The following is a 17,472-nucleotide window of genomic DNA, read 5'->3' as shown; positions in this document are numbered from 1 at the left end:
AACTACGAAGTACCACCTGCAACCAATGAAGAACAAAACCTTGGCCCGCAGGTTATCATTGAGCAACCTGTACAGCCAGTAGAAGCGCCAAGAGCTGCCCGAGCAAAACCTATATCAGAAAGGTTCGGCAACCAAAATCCACCTATATTCGAGGGGAGCAGTGACCCTTCAATGGCAGAGGAATGGATTAGTATTTTGGAAAGAATCTTCGACTTCATTGGAACTACTGAGAGAGAGAAGGTAGTCTGCGCGACCTATATGCTGAGAAAAGATGCCCGCATCTGGTGGGACGCAGCCAAGAAAGGGCATAACGTTGCCGAGATGGAATGGCTAGAGTTCTTGACCTTGTTCAATGGCAAGTACTTTAGTAAGCCGGTGATTGAGCACAAAGTGAATGAGTTCACTAATCTGAAGCAGGGAACATCGAGCGTGCAGGACTATGTTCGAAAATTTGACCAACTGTCTAGGTTTGCGAAGAACCAGGTGAGAACTGAAGAGAATAAGACCTGGAGTTTTATGAAGAGCCTACGCAGAGACATTGCTAGGTGTGTAGACACTGGTAGAACTGGCCCAGAGACGTATGCTGAAGCTGTGGAACGGGCTCTTCGCCAAGAGTCTTGGGCTGTGTCTGACAAGCCAGATCCACAGAAGAATGAAGACATGAGGTACACTCCCAACAACCCCGGACAGTTTCAGGCCAATCAGAATGGCCCAAGGGGAAGGTTCAACCCGAGGTTTGGCCAGAACTCGGGGCGAACAAACAATCCAAGAGGCACAAGACTGATTTTTGGGGGAAATAACAAAAGAAAAGGGGGACCTCCCAATCAGGCAATGGCTAGTCACAACAAACAGCCGAGACGTGAGTTTGAACAATGGCCACTGTGCAACAAGTGTAACCGCCGCCATCGGGGTGAGTGCGGGGTCTGTTTTAACTGTGGAAAGCCAAGGCACTTTGCTAAGGATTGTCGAATGCCAGCCAAGGGCAATGGAAATGACCAACATAAACAAATTGGAGCTCCGCCTCGAGTTTATGCGCTTACACAAAGTGACAAAGGAGCTGGCCCATCTGATATGGTGTCAGGTCAGATTTCTATTGCCCAAACCTCAGCATATGCATTAATGGATACTGGTGCATCACATTCTTTTGTATCTGCATCCTTTGTGGAAAAATTAAATAGAAGTCCTGAGCCTATGCCTGTTATTTGTGGGGTATCCTTGCCTTCGGGTGAGGATATGCTGGTGCGGACATGGGTTAGAGCCGTACCAGTTTGGGTTGAAAATCGTGAGCTAATGGTGGATCTATTAGTCTTGGACCTACATGAATATGATGTCATATTTGGGATGGATTGGTTAACCAAATATGGAGCAGTTATCAATTGCAAGCGTAGAAAAGTGGTCTTCACCCCAACAGGAGAAGAACCATTCGAGTTCAAGGGTACATCAAGAGAAAAGAAGTGTCCCATGATTTCTGCGATAAAGGCGAGAAAAATGTTGAGTGACGGGTGCATCGGTTTTCTGGCAAACATAGTGGATAAGGATAAAGAAACGAGTCAACAACCATCGGATGTACCGGTTGTGTGCAAGTTTTCTGATGTATTTCCTGAAGATCTCCCAGGGATTCCACCAGACCGAGAGATTGTGTTTGAGATAGAGTTGATTCCGGGAACTGCGCCGATCTCAAAGACTCCTTACAGAATGGCACCAGCTGAACTCAAGGAGTTGCAGTCACAACTGCAAGAGTTACTGGACAAGAAGTTCATAAGGCCAAGCCATTCTCCATGGGGAGCCCCGATCTTATTCGTTAAGAAGAAAGACGGTACGATGAGAATGTGCATTGACTATCGGGAGTTGAATAAAGTGACGATCAAGAACCGATATCCATTACCAAGGATCGACGATCTTTTCGATCAACTACAAGGAGCGTCAGTATTTTCCAAAATAGACCTGCGATCAGGCTATCATCAGCTCAATGTTAAGGAGACGGATATACCAAAGACGGCCTTCAGAACGCGCTACGGTCACTACGAGTTCTTAGTGATGTCCTTTGGACTAACCAATGCGCCTGCTGCATTCATGGATCTCATGAACCGAGTATTTCGTGAGTATTTGGATAAGTTTTTCGTCGTGTTCATTGACGATATTCTGATATACTCGAAAAGCGAGGAAGAGCATGCAACACATCTGGAACTGGTCCTCCAGTGTCTGCGAGATGAAAAGCTTTATGCTAAGTTTTCGAAGTGCGAATTCTGGCTAGAGAAAGTAAGTTTTCTGGGGCACATAGTGTCGGGAAATGGAATTTCAGTAGATCCCGCCAAGATAGAAGCTGTTAAGCAATGGAAACCTCCGAAAAATGCGCATGAGGTTAGAAGTTTTCTTGGGTTAGCGGAATACTACCGGCGATTTGTGGAAGGATTTTCCAAAATAGCCGCACCAATGACTGCCCTTACCCGCAAAAACATCAAATATGAATGGACTGACAAGTGTGAGGAGAGTTTTCAGGAGCTGAAAACAAGATTGATGATTGCCCCAGTGCTGACAATCCCCAATGGCACAGAGGGATATACTATTTATAGCGACGCCTCAGGCCGAGGGTTGGGAGCAGTGCTGATGCAGCACGGAAAAGTAATTTCTTATGCTTCTCGACAGCTAAAGAATTACGAGAAGAACTATCCCACTCATGACCTGGAGCTTGCAGCAGTGGTTTTTGCTCTAAAAATATGGAGGCACTACCTATACGGGATACACTGCGACATCTACACTGATCACAAAAGCCTGAAGTATTTCTTCACTCAGAAGGAATTGAATATGAGACAGCGTCGATGGTTGGAACTATTTAACGACTATGACTGCGACATTCTGTACCACCCGGGAAAAGCAAACAAGGTGGTAGATGCATTGAGTCGACAACCAGGTGCTTATGTGATGATAGTGAAGGAAATTTCGCCGCAGTTACAAGCCGACCTTGCTACCTTGGATTTAGAGATAGTAGTTGGTCAACTGGCTAATCTTTCAATCGAGCCTACCATTATGGAAGCTATAAGAGGCGGGCAGTTAGTCGATCCTTGGGTTCAAGGATTGATGCACGAAGTGAGGAACGAGGGGCGACCAGGATTCCATATCTCCGAGGATGGAGTATTGGGGTTCAAGGGAAGAATATGTGTTCCTGATGATGACGAGATCAAGAAGCAAATCTTTTTCGAAGGACATAATGCTCCTTATGCCATGCATCCGGGTACCACAAAAATGTACCAAGACTTGAAGAAGTACTTTTGGTGGCCTGGAATGAAAAAGGAGACGGCAGTATATGTGGCACACTGCTTGACTTGTCAGCAGACAAAGGCCGAGCATCAACGACCAGCCGGATTGTTACAACCCTTAGAAATTCCGGAATGGAAGTGGGAGATGGTCACTATGGACTTTGTCACAGGTCTACCAACCACTCCCAAGGGGCACGATGCCATTTGGGTTATCGTGGATAGGCTGACTAAGTCCGCTCATTTCTTGCCGATCAAGGTAACTTATGGCGCACATAAGTTAGCAGATATTTACATTGCAGAAATAATGAGACTGCATGGTGTACCCAACTCCATCGTTTCAGATCGCGACGGACGTTTTACCTCGACATTCTGGAATAGAATCCAAACGAGGTTGGGTACTAAACTGAAGTTTAGCACTTCTTTCCACCCGCAAACAGACGGTCAAAGCGAACGAACAATTCAGACCCTGGAAGATATGCTAAGAGCCTGCGTGCTCGACTTTCAAGGGTCATGGAATGAGAAGCTTCCACTAATAGAGATCGCTTACAATAATAGCTATCATGATTCCATCAAGATGGCTCCGTATGAGGCGTTGTATGGAAGGAAATGTCGATCACCGATTCATTGGCACGAGACCGGTGAAAGAAAGTTTCTCGGATCGGATGAGGTTGATCAGATTACAGAGGACATCCGACGGATAAGGCAACGCTTGCAAACTTCGGTTGATCGACAACGCAAATATGCTGATAGACGCAGGAGACCCCTGGTGTTTGAGGTTGGCGATAATGTGCTGCTGAAGGTAGCTCCGCTACGAGGGGCTATGCGATTCGGGAAGAAAGGAAAGCTTAGCCCAAGGTTCATTGGACCTTTCGAAATCATAGAAAGGATCGGGGAAGTAGCTTATCGTTTAGCTCTTCCGCCCGTCCTGTCTAAGGTGCATGACGTGTTTCATGTATCCTTATTGAGAAAATACATGCGTGATCCCTCGCATGTAATCAGCTATGAGCAGCTGAGCGTGGATCCTCAACTCGTCTATGAGGAAATACCGGTTATGATACTAGACCAAAAGGAAAAAGTGTTGAGGAACAAGAGGGTGCCATTGGTAAAGGTGCAGTGGTGTAACCATGGCATTGAAGAGGCAACCTGGGAAACAGAAGACAAGATGAGGGAGCTGTATCCTCATTTGTTTTAAGTTTCGAGGACGAAACCTTTATAAATTGTAGGTATTGTAACGTCCTACGTTTTTGGGTACCTTTAAACGACCCGGGTCGGGATTTTTCCCCCGGGTTAAGAATATTATTTTAAATAATATTATATTTTGTTTGTAAGTATTCCATGAGTTATTGCTAGCCAAAATATGAATTTTGTGATTTTAAAAGTCAAGATAAGACTTTCGGTCCTGGACCGACACAAAAACCCTGATCGGGTAAAAAATCTCGGAAAATAAAATGAAAAATCATGGCAATTATATTTTGGGCATAAAATACATTCATAAAAGTTAAAGTTTGGTCAAAAATAATAAACCTAAAAGAAAATGGAAATTTTAGGGCATTTTGTGTTAAATGCCTAATTTTACCGAAATGGGGAATTTTATTCCATGAATGGACGTTAAGTTAAATTTTATTATGTGATTAATTAAATTAAATGTGAGAGACATTTAATTTAATTAATTAATGTTAAGTTTGGTGATTAAAACTTAATAAAAGTGAAAAAGGTGTCAAAAGCCAATTTGGACTTTTCTTCTTATGAAACCTTTATTAAAAAAAAAAAAAAAATGAAATGATCATATATGGCAAAGGGTTGGCCGGCCATGTGGTGTTTAGGTGGTGTGAACCCAACTTAATAAAGATAAAATCTCATTTTAACTAAGTCAAGTCAAGTGGGCAAGTGGGAGGAAAACACTTGAGTGTTTTTGAGATAAATTAGATAGTATATAACTCTTCCATCCCTCCCTAACCGACCACACCACCCTCTCTCATTCACTCATCTGATTTTTTAAGACCTTTCAAAGTGTTCTCTCCATTTTTCAAGCCCAAGAACACCAAGGAAACTTTGAGGCTAAGTCTTGGTCTAGGAAGTATTTTACCTAAGGTAAACTTTCACTAATCTAGGTTTTTGTAAAGTTTTAAGCATAGAGTTTCAAATAGCTAATTGACTATGTTGTTGGGGGAAGTTTGTTAGGGTTTTTGAAAGGTTTTGAAGGAGTCAAAGCTTATAGGAAGGTCCAAACCTTAAGCAAGAACACCAAAGAGGTAAAAAGTTTACTTTTGATGAGTTTGTTGTAGGGTTTTTAGTTTTAAGCATTATTTTGTATATCTAATGCTTAGAGTTTCTTGTTGATGATGTAATAAGGTTATGGTAGTTGTTTAATAATTTTTATGATGCATGTGTATTGATTTTTGAAAATGGGAACCAAAACCCCCAAGGGTTTTGTAGGATACCCTAAAACAAAACATGTTTTAAGCTGTGACTTCCAAGGGGTCAAGCAGCCACTGTATATTGTTTTTGTAAAATTAAATTGTACTGTGATGTTGTTGAGATTGATTACATAAAATTAAGCTTTTGAAACACTAAAAAATGTTTAGAAATGAGTAAGTTATGATATTTCAAAGTTTAGGTAAAAAACGGTTTTTTTTCGTATTCTTATTTTCGGAACCAAATTTGGACAGCCACTGTATAGGGCAAATGAACCCAGTTTTTTCTAAAATTTTGTGGACATATTTCTGGCATAACCTATTAGTCCACTGTAAAATTTGGTAAGAAAATATTAAACGGTTTGAAAGTTATTAACTGTCAAAGTTTGGAAAAAAATAAGGACTTGAAAATAAGGTCATTTTTACCTCATTGTTGGAAAATGATTTCACCAATCAAAAATGCTCATTTTGACCTAAGATTTTACAAAGACCTAAATGGCATAACAAAAATGGAATTGGGAAATTTTGGAAACAATTGGGTTAGTAAATTTCAAGTTATGAACTAACGAAGTATGTAGTTAAAAATGAGATTTTGGAACATAAGGTAAAAAGTAAAAATTTTCTTATTTCAAGATATAAATTGGTAAGTCTTGAAATCATATTTTCACTAAAATTATCCCTTTGAGTTTAAATGAATTATTTTTATTAAAGAGTTTTTATTCTTTCTAAAAATAAGAGATTTAATTTATTAATAGTTAATAAATTAAAAGAGGTTTTAAAACCCTATATTTTGATAAAATAATTAAATAAATTATTTTCCTAGTAAGTAAAATTGATTAATTGCTTTTGGAAAATTAATTAGTCAAGATGAGAAATTTATAACGGTTTTCCTAATTAAGACAAATTAGGCAATTTTCTTAAAACAGTTTTTAGATATTAAAACCTTAAGAAAAATAAAAGGAAAATTTAAAGAGTTTATTTTCTTTAAAAATAATTAAGGAATTTATTTGTATTTTCTGGATATAATACCGGCTAAAATCTTACATATTTTAACCGACTAGTCGAAAGTGCGGGTTAATGGCGATACCTTGAAAGAATAAGATTTTTAGCGGATTGTGGGAAATACCATTGTGATACCTGAGCCTAGGTATCGAGACCTTAGGATAGGTCTCCCCGAGACTTAGGGTTTAGTCTCGAATATTTTGTATAACTTTCCTTAATAGGTTTAAAACCAAATAAGGATTATAAATCCTTACAAATGACTTTTATTAAAATGACCAAACTGCCCAAAATAATAATAATGAATTATTAGTGCCATAATTAATCCGAGTATACTGTATGGATAACTACAGTATTGGCTAAGCGTAACTGGACTGAACGTTGGAGGGTGAAAACTTGCTGAGCGCTAAGGACTCCAAGTAAGTCAACTTATATTGTATGGCTGCAACATGAAATGATTATTGTCTTGTATGTTAGTATAGGGATACATGCACATATATAGGTTGTCATAGAAAGTTGCTTAGAGACGTTAGTCTAGTGAGTGCTGATTTAGAAAATATGAACGGTAGAAGTCCGTCATATCCTAGACGGTTGATCCCCGTCACACTACTTGATTTTATTTATGTCCGGTTCATTACCGCGACGAGTGGCCATGAGATGAGGATAAGCTGGTTAAACCTAGGGGCGCCAAGATAAATGGGACCTAGGGGCCCTCATGCTTACTTAATCATTGGACGGTTAGAATCCGAGCAAGTGCTCTGATAAGTTATTCCCGGATAGCAGCCGTGAATATTGGCCATTCCGTGAGAGTGCCTAGAGATACTAGGGGTTGCCAAGATAGAGTGAGGTTGAACACCCTAGGGGCAGCTGCTCACCAGCACCACTGATTAACATAGAAGTCTCCGTAAAACCGTGTAAATTGGATTACGCTCTTGGATAAGTAGCGATGCCCTAGGTAACACGATAGTTACCCTTGATGAGAATATTTATTGGCTAGATCTTAGTGTGGAGACTCGGTTCTCTTTTATAGATTAGCAATTATGTTGGAGGGCGCGTTACGTCTGAATTGTTGGAAATTGTCGAGCGTTGGTCTCGAATTATATGGTGATATAATATATCTGCTTGCTCTGGGATTTTCTGAGTGCAGGGATATAATTGTTGATAAGATATAGTTGTGATATAATATATCTGCTTGCTCTGGGATTTTCTGAGTGCAATGATATATTTGTTGATAAGATATAGTTGTGATATAATATATCTGCTTGTTCTGGGATTTTCTGAGTGCAGGGATATATTTGTTGATAAGATATAGTTGTGATATAATATATCTGCTTGTTCTGGGATTTTCTGAGTGCAGGATTTTTATCTAGATATGAATTAATTTATCCTTGGTTATCAGGCATGACCGTAAGTTTGCCAGGACGCTTTAGCGTTCTTAAAATTGATTGTGTAGGGTCCGGAACCCTAATTCTCTTCATGCTTTGTTTGAAAGTTGATCTTACTAAGCGTTTTCGCTTACCTAGTTGTTTCATGTTGTAGGTAAGAGCAAGGGCAAGGCAGAGCAGTGAGCGCTGGAGTCTTCCTTGCAAATGTACATGTGGACCGACCTTTTGGGAAGCCTTTTTATTTTTGGAAATGTTGTGTAATTTTCCTAAACTAGGCTCACTTTATAAAACATGTTTGTAACTAAATGTTAAGTATGGCCATACGACTTTTTAAAAAGTTTTTTTTTCTATGGGTTTTTGAGACATTTTGTTAAATGAAAACATTTATATTTCCGCATTATTGAGTCTTGAAAATCCGGGTCGTTACATTAACTATCTTTAAAACTTGGGAATCAATCACTACAACAAGTTTGACTATATATTACAATAAAAAATGACATATATTAAGAAACGCTATTGATTGGAAAATAAAAAAATACGGAACAATTACTTTTTTTTAACAAGGCAAGACACGGATACATGAGGCGCCAAGTGAAATAAAAAGAAGGCGCCAAAATGATTTTTTTGTGGAATTCCAAAAGGAAAAAAATGCAAACAAACACAAAAGAATTTATAATTTCTCATAGCTTTCCTCTCTCTGAATCCCTAAACCCTAAGCTAGCTACCCAAATTAGCTGCCTAAACCAGTGCTGCCTCCTCTGCCTCTCTCTCTCGTACTTAGTCTCTCCCTCAAACATTCTCTCACTCTCTCTCACACTTGGTCTCTCGTATCTCTCTCCCTGACCCAAGTCTCAGTGGTACTCTTTACTTCATCCCATTGAGCTGCTGAAGCACAACACGACCATGCCACCTTCCTCGTCCTTCTCCTTCTCTATGTCTTTCTCCGATTTGAAGCAACTACTCCGGCAAGAAAACTCAGACCTTCGTGTCTCTGTGAGGTATTTTTATTTTTTCTATTTTATTCAGATTTCAATTTTATATCATATAATCAATGTATATATATTTATAATTTGTATATTGTGTGGTAGTTATTCTACTGCCTAACTATATATAATATATGGTCTCATTCATTTAGATGCAACACATTTTCAGTCGAGGGATATTTTGAGAAAAATATTTAAGGTACTGAGAAAGAGGAAATGAGTTTTGTTTTGAGTAAACACAATTGTTTGGAGAAAATGTTTCGCTGGGGTGCGAGATTTACAACAAAATCACTCTTCAATTTCACAACAAAATCAAATGATAAATATTATCCAATCCAATCCCACCAAAAGAAAATAAAAAAAATTCAAGCCCACTTTCTACTTTGACCTTATTATCTTTTGACAGAAGCGCTTTATTCCCCGTTCATTTAATAGATATATCCCTTTGTAGTAATAGCTGCAATTACCTTTGGAATGTTTTGTTGAATGTATGTTCTGCGTGTTTACTTAGGTGCTTCTTTATATCTAATGTTTCATGCAGGAATGTTTTACTTTTATTACTTTGTAGAAAATCATAATTTTTACTTCAGCAAATAATTTACAAATTTAAAAAAGAAATTGTAGGATCAGTTTAGTGATTGGAATATAGGGAAAAGATAAAAGGAGTGAAGGAAGGCCAATGAAGAATGCGTTAGAAATAGAAATAGAAAAGTAAGAAGATAAGAGAGTGATGTATTCTTATCACTAATTCCAATAGCCTGTCCATATAATTAGGCCTGGTCAAATATGCAGTTCTTACTGAATGAAATCAAAATTAAACAAAATTTGAATTTTATAAATCAAACTTAAAGTGAATTGAAATAGCAAATAAACCCATATCCACATAGTAATCTAGAAAATCATAAGCATCTAGTATTTAGACATCATCAACCCATTTATGAATTCATAAGTTTTGAATTGTGACAATAATTGGTACATACATTTGGCTTGACGACTCTTTTCAAACTCAAGGTCCAAAAAGTGAGTTGTGAAATTTAGGAATTCATGAGTTTTGTATTTCAAGACATGAAAATGTCACAGAATTACTATAGGTTTTTGGATATTATTTAATATACAGTTTAGACTCCACTAACATCATTTACAGACAGAGTGGGTCAACAAAATACAACACTTGGTAATGGTATATATATTGTGGCTATTTCCTTTTTTAATATTTTATACGAGCCGTTTCTTATAACAAGTCAATTAATTCCTATCAGCTAGTTGGACTTTGATTCGTCTTTGTAGTGAGGTTTTAACAAATAGAATGTGATGTTTGATATTATTTGTTGTTTTGACCCTTACTAGATTGCCAAGGAACTGTGGATTCTTGCTCTTTTATTATATACGTAATGGTGGAGTCTGATTTCTTATTTTTCATTCTAATTGCAGTCTAGGCAAAAAGCACTTGCAGACTTACAGCAAATGCAGAGCGTGCATGTAAGCATTATTATTACTTTTTTTTTTCTCTTTTCTGAACCAATTATTAGTTTAGTGATGATCTAGTGTGATATGTGCTATCAAATTGTAGATTTCTTCATGTGATATATATACATATTTATGATGTAAGTGATATATTGTTAGTTTCATGATCAAATTGTAGAGTACTTAAATTAATAGGTGGATATTATTATTATTGGTTTTTTTAACCCCCCTCTCTCTCATGCTTATTGTATATTTTTGAGAGGCTGATAGTTTTGACCATGCACGACTTTCTTTTAGGATTCATGGAGTTTTAACTCAAGCAATTGCTAATTAGCAAAGGCACATGTTCTTATTAATGTATAAAAATGTGGGACATGCCCCTCAAGTGGTTGTTCTTTTGGTTCACCAATCTTGAATTAGATCTTTAGTTCTTTTTTTCGAATAGAAAAGGAAATAGCACTGCAGAAGTATGCCTTATTATTTTTTGAGAAAAGTATATCCCAAGAGAACAGTATTTTGACTCTTTCCTATTTTGTTTATAACATTAGCTTTTTGTATGTTAACTGTTCATGCCTACTTGTCACTTAAAAAAAAAATACTTTGCTGCCAACAAATAAGTTTTCTTCAGTTGTAACTATCCTAGTTTATAAGATATTTCTGCTTTTGTTTTGCTCAAGCAATATTTATCTTCAATATATAAACCGTGTGTTATTCTTGTGATTGGAGGGAGGCAGATTTTTTTTTTGTTTTCCTGTTCTACATTTACTTGGCTGAGACTGTTCCTATTGTTACTTATCTAATTTTTACAATTTATTCAATTTTTAGCTTGAGAAGCTGAGTGACATACAGTGCCAACCTGAGTCACAGCTAAAGTTCATAACAGAGGCGTGGCTTCAGGTAAGATAATTTAACTTTTATTTCAAGGTACAGTTTCTTCACTCGAAGAAATGAAATAATGTTTTCCTTACTATTTTTTTTTCAGATCGTTGAGTGCAGGCGTATTTTGAAATGGACATATGCTTATGGATATTATTTACCAGAGCATGAACATGCCAAGAGACAGTTCTTTGAGTACTTGCAAGGTTAGTAGTATTATTGAGCTTGATTCTAAACTTATCTTTGTTTTGCCCTCTTTTAAGCTTTAACTTTGGATTTTTGTGCAGGTGAGGCAGAGTCTGGGTTGGAAAGACTTCATCAATGTGCAGAAAAGGAGCTACATGTTTACCTTAATGCAGAGGGCCAATCAAAAGACTTCAATGAGTTTCGCACAAAACTTGCTGGACTGACCAGGTAGTTGCCAAACCAAAAATTTACTTGGCTTTTTTCTTTGAATCAGAAGGTCCTGTGCAACATGCATATTAATATTAATTTGTCTATGTGTGTGAATAAATATCTATCTAAATATATGGGGAGCTAGTTCGGTAGGGGTGTTTTCCCTATTGGCAGGGGTCAATTTTTTGTATGAAAAATGGTATTTGTTATTTATTTGACATTGATGCTTTATTGATAAAGTGATTTATTATGACTGTTAGATTTAAATAAAATGGTCAAAATTGGTTTTCCTATTAATAGTGATAAAATAAAATTTCAATATGTAATGATTCCATATGTTTGTCTTTATTCATTGAAGAAGGCTTCTTTTGAGAAACTTGGTTGGAAGTGAATACTTACTGTACATTTTATTTGCAGCAGTTTGCAAGAGGTATGTTATCTTTTATTTTTGTTAAAATACTTTGCAGGCCCTTCCAATCCAGTATTCACAATCCAGATTGATGTTTTGGAATTTGATGTGATTTTATGCATAGATTATATATTTATCGAGTATTCACAATCCAGATTGATTTTTTGATATGGTGATTCACAAATTTGCAGGCCCTTCCAATTTACTTGGATAAAATGTTCAATCAGTATGTGGCTATATTCTCTCTGTGACTTTTGTTCTATTTTTTGGAGAGGTATTTTATTTTTGTTCCATTAACTTTCATGCTTGGTTTAACAGTAAAGTGTCAATATTTTTGTTGGCTTATTATGATGGAAACTTGATATTCGTTTTTCTAAATCAGGTTATCCCACAAGCTATATGCACTAGATATGGACTTGCAGTAGGTTCCAACTTTGTTTGGCTTGTTCGGATTTTGATGATAATTTGCTACCCAATTTCATACCCAATTGGAAAGGTACAATCTCCAATGGAAAGTTGATGTTTAAACATTTAAATGTGAACTTGGAATTTGCATTTATCAACCCTCTAATCTATACTATTTTAAACTGGTGTTTTAGTCATTGAATTTAAGTATTTTTTCAGTGGTTAAAAATAAATCATAAATGTAAAGCAAAACTGTGGAATCTGGTTGCAAAACGATGGATTCTTAATGATATCAGATTATAAGGGATTTATATCTATTTTTTGACTTGAGATATACACAATGCAGATTTTGGATTGGGTATTAGGACATAATGAAGCTTTATTTAGGCGAGCTCAGTTAAAAGTCCTTGTCTCCATCCACAGCCAAGAGGTAAAGTAAAGTTGTTGAGGATAATTAATATGCTCTTTAACTTAAGGAATAGCTTTACAAGTTGAAAATACGAATTATTGCTATCATCTACCACATATATATCTTGACATTAGTTCTGATTTCCTTATCTTGTCATAATAGGCCGGCAAGGGTGGTGAGCTTACACATGACGAGACAACAATTATAAGTGGGGCACTAGATTTAACTGAGAAGGTAAGGTCTTAACAGAAATATCATTATTCCTTACATTCATTTCCTTCTAATTTGCATGTATGCCAGTGATAGTATTATATCCAACTATTATATGAGGTGGACGTAAATCCTGGTGAATATGAAAGTTTATTTTACTTCTTCTACTTCTCTCTCTCTCTGAGTCTTTAGAACTATACCAAAGAGGCTAAAACTTATTTTTTTTAATTGTAATTTCATTTTGAAGTATAGCTATTTGAAACTCTGTGCTCATGCTAAATCTTTCTCTCTCTCGAGCTCGCTTATTCAATATTCTGTTTTAAATTTGTTTGGATTTTTTTACTTTACTCCCCAGTCATCTTATCTTTTGGTTTAAAGAGCATTCTGAAACTTTTCTTGTCATTATAGTTTCATTTTGATGTATAATGATTTCACTCTTTATGCTCATACTGAAATTGTAACTTGAATATGATAGTAAGCTTGCAATAATGTGTCATGATTAGAAAATCAGCATCTTACTTTCTTTCTATTATTAATTTTTTTTAAACCTTAAAAAACAGACAGCTGAGGAGGCTATGACACCCATTGAATCAACGTTTTCCTTAGATGTCAATTCAAAGTTGGACTGGTGAGTTTTGGTCATGAATTCATTGTTCTTTCTTTCTGTCAATTGGATTTTACTGGTTTTCACAATTTTTGTTTACATGCTGGTTTTAGCTGATTTTCAAAGATTCAGTCACTCGACCTTAGAAACTATTTTTTTATAAAAGAAGAAAATATAGAAAGTTTTGTTGTTGTTGTAGTGATAGATTGTGTTAAAAGAAGGATATTTTAGCTGTGATATTAGTCCTAGGCTCCTAGCCTATCCTATCATCTTAGGAACACTATCCCAATTAGTTGCTGGCTTGTCAATAGTTCTGTCACCTTTTTACACAAAGTTTCACTGAGGATAGTTTGTACATTTTATTTTTATTTTTGCATACAGTGCTCTGGCATATCATAATGGCGTGACCCATGCTTTACTGAAACATGTCTTATGCTACAATTGAAATGTTAGGAATGTTTGAATCACATGACAACTCAATGTGTTTTCTCGTCGTACAGTTATTTTCTGTTTTCTTAGTAGAAGTTTGTTGCAGAAAAAAATTATTTTTTTTTTACTGTATTTCTCATTTTTCTCCTCCTTTTATTCAATAACACAGGGAGGCTATGGGAAAAGTTCTTGCTCGAGGGCATAGTCGAGTTCCTGTCTATTATGGGAATCCGAAGAACGTTATTGGACTGCTTCTGGTGGGTGCTAGAATAGTAGAATGTGAATGTTTAGAAGATGTTTGTATACTAGATGCATTTTAAATTTGACTTATCAAAGGAACTAACAGCGGGCAACATACTTTGTACTCTGCTCTTTAACTTGTTCAATTCTGCTTATTGTTAGGTGAAAAGTCTTCTTACTGTACGACCTGAAACAGAGACTCCAGTCAGTGCCGTTTCCATCCGGAGAATACCACGGTTTGCTTAACTCTTCAATTACTAATTTTTTATTTTCAGAAAATACATTCAGTCAGAGTATCCAGTGTTGATTTGTATGTTGTATACTCAGAGTTCCTGCCGATATGCCACTGTACGATATATTAAATGAGTTTCAAAAGGGCAGCAGTCATATGGCAGCTGTGGTGAAGACTAAAGGGAAAAGCAAGCTTCCTACAATTGATGGGGAGAAGGCTTTTCTGTGGTTGCCTAGTAATAATTTTATAGAACATGTCTATTTCTATATGCATATTTATATTATTTAGGCTTCTTTGTTTGATGCTTTTGATAATTAATATGGTTTTTTACTATAAGCACTTATCAATGTTTTGGTAAAAGATGAAAGTATCTTTAGAATGGGTCCATTATTAAGAGTTGATCATTTATGCGCTAATTTCATCTAATATAAATATTCAATTGATTGCTTTTTGACACAGTGGTAATATAATATTTTGTATTGATTGCTTCAATGCTTTTAGCCAGGTCTTAATGAGAAATTAAAATGCATAAAGCAACATTCAATGTTGGAAATTTCTTTGATTAATATTCAGGTTCAAGGTATTTGAGCTTTCTTACATGGGTTTCTTTATTTATGTATATATTAATCAACTAATGCCTTAAGGTCTTTCTAAGCAGATGGAAAGAGCAACAATAGAAATAGAAAACTAATTCAGAATACAGAGCATAAAAAACAACCAGATGCACATAAAGCAGAAAGGAAAAAATGGAAACAGGTCTTCACACGTGATTATATTTTATCTAATTTACTTTGGAGTTTTATCTTCATATATAGCTATTTGATGATTTGTTTATTAATTCTTCTATTAACTTTCATTCAATTTTTGGTCTCTTATTTATAGGTTAGGAAATCAATCAAAGAGACTGCCTTAATTCTCTCTAATGATGATGTTGATGGTGGCAGGGCTTGGCAAGGCGAGGTGTAGGCTCGATGGTATGTATCTCTTCTAACCAGTGATCAAGCTTGGCATTTTTTTAAGGTGCAACCTGTTGGCATAATCCTTTTTGTTGCCATCATGACTACACAAGGCATGATTCTATAGCTTGATTTCTTATAAGTTTTCACCATGTCATTTTAGCTTGTGATGAGTATTTCCATCTGTTATGGTGTATTCAATATTTTCATCTGTTTTATGTTAATTTTGTTTGTTTGTAGGGTCTACTTTTGTTTACAAAAAGTAACTTTTTTTCTTTGGTTGTCTTTCCAAATATAAATTCCCATTAGGACATTGCATATTATATAAAGGCAGATGCATAGAACTTTTAAAGAGCAGTTACTATGAATTAAGTGTGGTGCGATTATTATTTGGTTGTTATGCTAGTCACTTGTCCCTCCTTAGTGACTCTCATTGTCTATTTTTCCATTTCTGTCCTATTTTTTCTTAAGTTTTCTTAGTTCTTTCTGCTCTGATGTTATTCTATTTTGATGTATTTATTTCATGTATAGGTATTATATATATACAAGGATATATGTACATCTGTTTGTGTCTCCATATTTAGTTCTTTCCCTCTCACCCACGATCTCATTCTCTCTCTTTCTTTCTCTATTGTTGCAGATGTTAGCATGGAGGTGGGACTGTGGGGATGGTGTTGTAACAGCGGGGACTTCAATGCGACTAGGGTACCGTTGCCGTGAAGAAAATGGTTTATTTTGATTACATCCCCACTTATCTAAAAGGGTAATGACGATTTTTTATTCTTAGGCATCATCTTTGATTATTTTTTATAATAATTATTATATATTAAAATAACTCATGAGTTTGAAGAAAAATAATACAGTTTTGGTTTTTTCTTCTGTTTATCTGGATTTATGGCTTGATAGAGATGATAATGGGTTTTACGTCTCAAATACAGTAGTTTTAAGGAAAAACTGAAGTTTAGGTTTATATTTTTGCATTGAATAGTATTTTTATTTTTTTCTATGAAGTTTCAGGAAAGATAAATACAACATTTAAATTTGTGATTAATTTATTTAGTTCTAGTTGGCCAAATTCTTAGACAATTCGTAGTTAATGTAATAGGGTGTTCATGTAAGATGTTAATGATGTTGGGTATTATGGTCTTGCAGCTAAGCTTCTATGGAGGGGTGCTGAGTGTTGGAATGAGTGTTTAAAGCTTTTGGGCGTTGCTGAAGCAGCAGAAGCATCAATGGATTCTGACCAGTTAAGCTCTGGAATCTCAGATTTTGATACTCACTTTCAAGGCCTCGTAGTTCAGAAAAGGTCTCTTTCTCTCTCTCTCTCTCTCTCTCTCTATATATATATATATATATTTATGTAACTGCAGTTGTCTCAACTTATTTCTATATTCTATTCCATATTTGTCATTTGTGAAATGTTCTGTTTTAACTAGTGTGAAGTATATGGTTGTTAGGTATGCATTTAACTGGCCTTGATTGTTTTCCTTTACTTATATTCCATTTATCAATTCAAGTTTTGCATCCCTATTCTGTCATCAAAAGCTTTATTCAGCTGTTGTGTGTTCATGACAGACTTCTATGATATTTCTATGTTATGTGATATCGCATTGATTGTTAGAGATCTCGCTAGTTTCTATTAATACTTTGTATTTTCTTGATTTATCTCTTAGTGATGATGACGACTCTAAGAATGAGTCGGCACTTGAAATTTAGCCATACTTGATGGAAGAAAAATGTAAGACTGCAATTCCTTTGTTAATAATGCTGTATTGTTTTTTTTTTGCCTCCCCTCATTGAAGTG

General features: G+C 36.0%; 1 protein-coding gene, 1 long non-coding RNA gene and 1 pseudogene across 2 annotated transcripts; all 3 read left to right on the top strand.

Moving 5' to 3' along the window:
• The first annotated feature begins 11,442 nt into the window (after positions 1–11,442).
• Positions 11,443–11,833, top strand: LOC133833002 (probable E3 ubiquitin-protein ligase ARI7). Its single transcript, XM_062263270.1, has 2 exons — positions 11,443–11,584; positions 11,666–11,833. The coding sequence occupies exons 1-2, from the start codon at positions 11,458–11,460 to the stop codon at positions 11,794–11,796; spliced, it is 258 nt and encodes an 85-aa protein (XP_062119254.1). The 5' UTR covers positions 11,443–11,457; the 3' UTR covers positions 11,797–11,833.
• Positions 11,834–12,099: 266 nt separating this feature from the next.
• On the top strand, positions 12,100–15,138 carry LOC133834118 (DUF21 domain-containing protein At4g14240-like; annotated as a pseudogene).
• Positions 15,139–15,504: 366 nt separating this feature from the next.
• Positions 15,505–16,921, top strand: LOC133832999 (uncharacterized). Its single transcript, XR_009892578.1, has 3 exons — positions 15,505–15,686; positions 16,316–16,431; positions 16,821–16,921. It is a non-coding gene; the product is annotated as an uncharacterized LOC133832999 (long non-coding RNA).
• Positions 16,922–17,472: the final 551 nt, after the last annotated feature.

This window comes from Humulus lupulus, chromosome 1, assembly GCF_963169125.1.
Source record: "Humulus lupulus chromosome 1, drHumLupu1.1, whole genome shotgun sequence".
NCBI lineage: Eukaryota > Viridiplantae > Streptophyta > Magnoliopsida > Rosales > Cannabaceae > Humulus > Humulus lupulus.
The sequence above is the reverse complement of the archived record's forward strand: the minus strand, read 5'-3'. Positions and strand labels throughout refer to the sequence as shown.

Coding starts and splice junctions, on each gene's coding strand:
- LOC133833002 (XM_062263270.1), top strand. CDS start 11,458: ATGTTTTCCTTACTATTTTTTTTTCAGATCGTTGAGTGCAGGCGTATT. Junction 11,585..11,665: donor GTTCTTTGAGTACTTGCAAG/GTTAGTAGTATT, acceptor ATTTTTGTGCAG/GTGAGGCAGAGTCTGGGTTG.